This window comes from Strongylocentrotus purpuratus, unplaced genomic scaffold (genome assembly GCF_000002235.5).
Source record: "Strongylocentrotus purpuratus isolate Spur 01 unplaced genomic scaffold, Spur_5.0 spur5_scaffold_19, whole genome shotgun sequence".
NCBI lineage: Eukaryota > Metazoa > Echinodermata > Echinoidea > Camarodonta > Strongylocentrotidae > Strongylocentrotus > Strongylocentrotus purpuratus.
Genome location: NW_022145604.1, coordinates 4,342,488 through 4,348,995, shown reverse-complemented (window position 1 = coordinate 4,348,995; position 6,508 = coordinate 4,342,488). Strand labels below are relative to the sequence as shown.

The 6,508-nt window shown below is 35.8% G+C and overlaps 1 protein-coding gene across 1 annotated transcript; it reads right to left on the bottom strand.

The window, feature by feature from the left end:
• Positions 1-1,009: 1,009 nt before the first annotated feature.
• LOC105443596 (E-selectin-like) lies at positions 1,010-5,765 on the bottom strand. Its single transcript, XM_030990777.1, has 5 exons — positions 5,636-5,765; positions 3,690-3,878; positions 3,284-3,460; positions 1,334-1,449; positions 1,010-1,039 (listed from the first exon to the last, which is right to left on the bottom strand). Exons 1-5 carry the CDS (start codon positions 5,763-5,765, stop codon positions 1,010-1,012), a joined length of 642 nt encoding a protein of 213 aa, XP_030846637.1.
• Between the last annotated feature and the right edge of the window lie 743 nt (positions 5,766-6,508).

Sequence of the window (6,508 nt, the reverse complement as noted above, 5' to 3'; positions counted from 1 at the left end):
CGTGGTGCTAATGCAAAGGGTACGTACTGGCAATCGAGAGGGCGTAAAACATAATTTCATGCTGATGTTTTCGCGCTCCGAAATGATGAAGTGGCAAAATGGCGTGTTGATAGATTCGCGATTTTATCCAATTCGCGAAATTTGCGAAAAATATAACTCTTGGGAAAATAACAGCTCATAAAAAAGCTTTAGTATGGCTCTTTTCAACGCTATTCTCCGATTGTGTAGTACCAATCATCTTTTCAGTTTAAATATCGTATTTTAATTATATGTTTGTATTTTGAAGATTATATAATATTGCTTTTACTTCAACGTGGATATAAATACATTAAAAGAAAATGAACACAAAAGCGGTTACAACATGTTTGAACTTGATTTCAAAGACTGTTAAATCATTAAACTCGAGAGCCATAGCTTGTTCAGATTACGAAATACGTAGGCCTACGTAATCACATATTTCAATATTTCTACTTGAATTGTTTTACAAATGCCATGCATTCAGAGATATTTACTGAATATGAAAGTTTATTGATATAATTTAACATTTAATTGTACACTAACTTATATTAAGATTTATAGCTAGGATACCAACTAAATAATTTCATCCTATGAAATTGAAAAGAGACATATTTGAGATCCATAAGTGCTGTACAATATAAAGCTTGGAAAGCCTGAAATGGAAAAGTGTCGGGTCCTGAAATCCTACTATGCCTACACACCTATGTGGTCCACGAAATAGATCCATGTGACTCAATGATATTGTTAAAAGGTGCATGGAACCTGCAATCATTCCTTCCCCTCTCCCCCTCTGAAACCCACTGAAGAATCCTGGATTCGGAACTGCCCAAGCAAACTCAAACTATCCAGAATTCCGATCATCATATTACCTGCACAGGAAGGGTTGGAGCCTGACCAACTTCCTGATACTCCACATGAACGTGAAGAGCTGCCATGAAGAGTGTATCCCTCATTGCAGGATACGTTGCAGAGACTGTTGTAGTAACTGCTGTCAGAGCAACTGACTTGACCATTGGACAGACTGGAGAGGGCGCCACATGATATACCTGTGGGAAAACAATGTGCCAGTGGTGATCATGTCTTACAAGAGACAGCTTGTGTGAATGTTATCTCACAACATGAATTTAAAGTGACACCCTATAGTACACTGGGTAAAAATGATTAAAATGATAGACATGTTTAAAAGATCTGTTGCAACTCTAATCCAGTCAGGGTAGTAAGGGATTGGAACCGTCAACTTACGGACACACGTAGGGGCAGATCCAATCCAATTACCAGAAGTCCCAGACCCGAAACAAAATCTTGTAACAGTCACTCTTGATGTCCGATATCCCGTCGAGCAGGAGTAGGTACAGTGGGAGCCCACGTTGGCAGAGTTTGAACACGATACAGCACCATGGATAGGGGCACTTAATGAATTGCATCTGATGACTGAATGGGGAGAAAGAAATGAATAATAATGATAATAATAAAACATTAAATATAGCGCAGCTTTTATACAAATATATACTTTTTTTTTTTTACTAAATTCTACAAAATAGGATCTCTCAATTGAACAAAGATTAATTTGGATTTGAAGACATTGAGAGATGGAGTGCTTTGTATTTCTATTGGCGAGCCATTCCATAGTTTTGGGGAAGTTAAGAGTGACGTTATAATTTCATTTTGAAAATATCCTACTTACGCCTGAATTAAACTTTGTTCAGTATCATTATTAGCAATGGCTACACAATGTGAAAGCCTGGGAAGATGTCATTGTTTTATAAACACTTCATGATTATTTACATTTGGAAAAGCAGTAGCCAGTAGGTCTGACCTTATATTTATTGTCACTATTTCAAAGAGCTTATTATGACGGAAGATTAGAAGCCCAACTATAATCAGTCTTATGGAAAAGATCACCAATGCACGATTATTATAGCCTAAAACGTAAGAATGCCACCAAAATCAAGATGGATACAAACATAAATTAAACACATCATCAGACACTAAGAAGTTAGAGGCCTGTTGAAAGGGCCAGTATATCATAAAAGTCAATGAGAACACAGGAAATTCATAAAAACAACAATGAGATCGAGTTTTCATAACTTAAGTTTAATAATTAATGTCATAACTACTATAGGTCTATCAAAGTAAGGCCATCATTAGAGTTTAGACATAAAATCGTAAGTGCTTGGCATTGGAGGAATTGTTTGACGCATTTAACTGTTGACGTAGTACTTTAAACCATGACTTGATCATGAACACTATCGCGTTGCTGCATTATAGCTATCATCTCAACTAAAACGTCTCCACAGATCCCTCTTAGATCAAGCCCCAGCCTAGCCCGCGATGAGTCCTCCTCCGACGGGCTGACCGATGATTCGCTTTGCCTAATTCGCGCCCAGTGGAGAGTTTCTATTATCTTATTTAAGTTGTTTTTGTTATTCAATTTTTTCAATTCAATTAAATTCATCTTTATTCAACGATATAAAAGAAAATAGTACAATGCAATACAACATATTGACATAATCATATACATGTATAAAACTATCGTTATGGGCAACCAAAAAAGATCAAGATCTTGTGAACTGGTGCCCCTTTGACAAAATTAACAAATTATATTAGTAAAACATTAATAATAATCACAAGCGGACACATCCAACACAGTCCTTACCATATGGTTTATGTAAAGCGGGCTTTGTGATCTATGTGAAAGAATTGTACAATCATCAACTTGTATATCACGTATAGATCTAGGTCGCTTTCTGCAAATTTAACTATCTGGAATATATCTTCACCTGAGAGATGACGAATTCCTCAATTCATCTCCTCAAAATAATAACCATCAGTAAGCATACGAACTGCTCCAGATCCAGTCAATATTTATGTTGTCTCATTTTTAGTTTGCTTTTTAAACAATTTTCAAACTCGAAGAAATTTGAGCTCTGCAACAGAACTGTTTCGATCACAAATCATTTAGTATTTGAATATACACATGTATGAACATCAATTTCATCCCACACAATGCTGTGTAGCAAAAGTACACGTTTGCCTTGCCAAATTGCTTTGACTACTTGGAGAATTAAAACTGACCAAGAAAATATTTGCCCCCTTCAATCATACTGGGCCTACACACATATGTGCTACACAAAAAAGGTCATGTGACTCAATATTATAAGGCGCATGAACCCTACAATCACTCCTCTCCCCTCCCCCACTCAAGAATTCTAGATCCAGAACTGCCCAAGCAAGCTTAAAATTTCCAGAATTCTTTTCATCCTACCTGCACAGGAAGGGTTGGAGCCTGACCATCTTCCTGATACTCCACACAAACGTGAAGAGCTGCCCTGAAGAGTGTATCCGTCTCTGCACGAAATGCCGCAGAGACTGTTGTAGTAACTGCTGTCAGAGCAACTGACCTGGCCATTGGACGGACCGGAGAGGGCGCCACATGATATACCTATGGATTTACATGCAGAGAAAAATATGTCTCAGTGATGTTTCCATCTTACAATTGATATCTAGTGTGAACGTTTTTCTGATAGCATAAATTCAAAGTGAAATCCCCCAAGTAGGCCTACACTGGATAAACACTTATAGAAATGTGTTCATGTTTACTGTGTTTGATAGATATGTTGCAATTAATCTCATTCAGTCAGGGTAGACAGGAATTGGAACCGCCAACTTACGGGCACACGCAGGGGCAGATCCACTCCAAGTTCCAGAATTCAAAGACCTTGAACAAATTCTTGTCACAATTCCCCCTGATCTCCGGTATCCCGTCGAGCAGGAGTAAGTACACCTTGAACCAACATTGGCAGAGTTTGAACACGAAACAGAACCATGGATAGGGGCACTCAATGAAGTGCACGTAATGACTAAACAGTAACACGTATGAAAGGGATAAATAGAAGTTAAGAGTGACGTTATAATTTCATTTTAAAAATATTTTACTTTTGCTTGTGTAGTGACTTGAACTTGTTAGGGTCACGAATCGTTTATTAACATTGTAAATACCTTGCATTTTACGAACCTTTAGTTGGTACTTTTCGTTCACCGAACTTTGACAACATTGACAATCTACAGCTGCACATTCTGAACATTCTCCAAGTTAATTTCATCTGCTGAACCACCCAGTAACAGAGTGTTATATCGGACGGCACCTTATTGTTTTAGTAAGCAAATCAGCACTTTTTTAACGCAAGTGAAAAAGTCTCTCTTCACTCCTCTTGATGCTATTTTTACACTCGGACGTGTCTCTGCATGAGAAGAACATCGACATCGGCGAATTATATCTACAGGCATTATTTCAATAGATTAAATCAGTATCGCGCTTTCATCAACATCCTTCTCTTGAGGAAACTATCGCAAATCCAATCTTCATCCTCCGGTTTATTTCTACATAATTCTACAAGTTATCATTCCAATGGGAAAGTGCAATATCTGAACTGTAAATTCTATTTGGACAATAAATGCCGTTTTATGTCTATGAAATCAACCAGTGTTGTCGAATATATAATCAATTTCTATCCGATAAATGCCAACAACTTATAATATAAATATTTATGCAATGCTTCCTCCTTCTTTTCTCGATTATCTTTATCTTGAATTGAATTGAATTGAATTGAATTGAAATTTATTGCCCCTTTCAGGAAATTCTTTTTTTCACTGGTTTTACAGTCTTTGTACATATATACATAATACAATAATATCAAATGTACATCGTTCCAAACGTAATTACATTCTGAAAATGATTGTTGCAATGGAAACGGAACAAAAAAATACGTTGATTGCAGTTTAAACATAAACATGGCATTCCAGGTGAAAATTCGAACTTTAAGCTTACTAATTATTTGACAATGTAGGTAAGTTTAGTATTATGAGCCCTAACGAAAATTAATCTCCCCCCTTCTTTGTAATCCTTGATTTTATGTGAATTACGTACCAAAGTTATTATTATTTTGAATATTTTGTGAGGATCTGTTTTAACAACCAATTTATATGCTTTCCTGAAATACTCCTAATTCCAATATCATATATATGTTTGTATTTTGAAGATTATTCAATATTGTTTTTATTTTGACGTGGAAATAATTAATTGAAATGACAATGATCATTTATAAAGCAGTTTGATACAACATGTACGAAATTGATTGCATAGACTGTCAAGTTGTCGACAAATTAACACGAGAGCCATAGCCTATTGGATAGCCCATGCCAATCTTGTGACAATATGGAAACATATTCAATCCAGGATTCATTCAACACCAATCAAATGAACGAATTTAATCATATGAATATATGATGAGTAGTTATAAAATTAATGGTGATGTTTTAGTGAATTACTGTCTAGGGTCATTTGGTAGTTTTCACAACACATTTGCTTTGTGGTTAATTTTCCTACACTAACGGATTTCTGAATGTGAATGTTTTCTCATGGCATAAATACAAAGTGACATCCCCCCCCCCCAAGTTCACTGGATACAAATGATAAAAATGTGTTCATGTTTACTGTGTTTGATAGATATGTTGCAATTACTCTCATCCAGTCAGGTCAGACAGGAATTGGAACCGCCAACTTACGGGCACACGCAGGGACAGATCCACTCCAAGTTCAAGAATTCAAAGACCTTACACAAGTTCTTGTCACAGATCCCCCTGATGTCCGGTATCCCGTCGCGCAGGAGTAGGTACAGCGGGAACCAACATTGGCAGAGTTTGAACAAGATACAGAACCATGGACAGGGCCATTCAATGAATTGCATCTAACGACTAAACAGTAAATAGGGAGAAAGAGATAGAGATAATTTAAGAGTTCAATTCAATACAATTCAATTCAATTTCGGTTTTATTAAAAATATACCAAATATAATGTCCGAAGGCCAACAATACTTGGTTCACATTGTATCAAATAAAATGGCATTAAAAACAATAGATTAAAACATTCAGTAATAAGTTAAAGTAGGGAAAACATCACTAAAAAGAAAAGATTGTAAATTAAAAATGATATATTAATATCAATACTACAATATAATGATATCGATTAAATTGATAATTGATGTATTTAACGTGAAGGATAAGCTGACTATATATTTGAAGAAAATCTTGGTGATCATCACTAACCTTTCAAAGAGAGAGAGAGAGAGAGAAGAAGGAAAAAACAAGAGAAAGATGAGGGATGAGAGAAGGAGAAAAAAGGAAAGAGGGTTCAATTTATGACAAAACAGTGTTAGCAAATAAACGGGAGTTGAGTTGATTCAGATTCACTTAATCAAGCGTCGACAAATTTAAAAATGCACATTATACGAAAATGCAAAATAATACATTAATACGAATGCCATTATGGTAATGTTGTTATATTGCTTAACATTGGTGAATGACCTAAACATATCGGTGAAAAATATTAATGAGTTATTATCACATTGTCAGAAAATTGAGAAAAGGAAGATAAAACTAGAAATGCAATCGTGTCAGAACGATGTGCGTGCAATGACGCCATGTTTTTACG

Coding starts and splice junctions, on each gene's coding strand:
- LOC105443596 (XM_030990777.1), bottom strand. CDS start 5,765: ATGCAATTCATTGAATGGCCCTGTCCATGGTTCTGTATCTTGTTCAAA. Junction 3,461..3,689: donor ATCTGCCCCTGCGTGTGCCC/GTAAGTTGGCGG, acceptor GTAAATCCATAG/GTATATCATGTGGCGCCCTC. Junction 1,450..3,283: donor CTCCAACCCTTCCTGTGCAG/GTAGGATGAAAA, acceptor CTCCCCATTCAG/TCATCAGATGCAATTCATTA.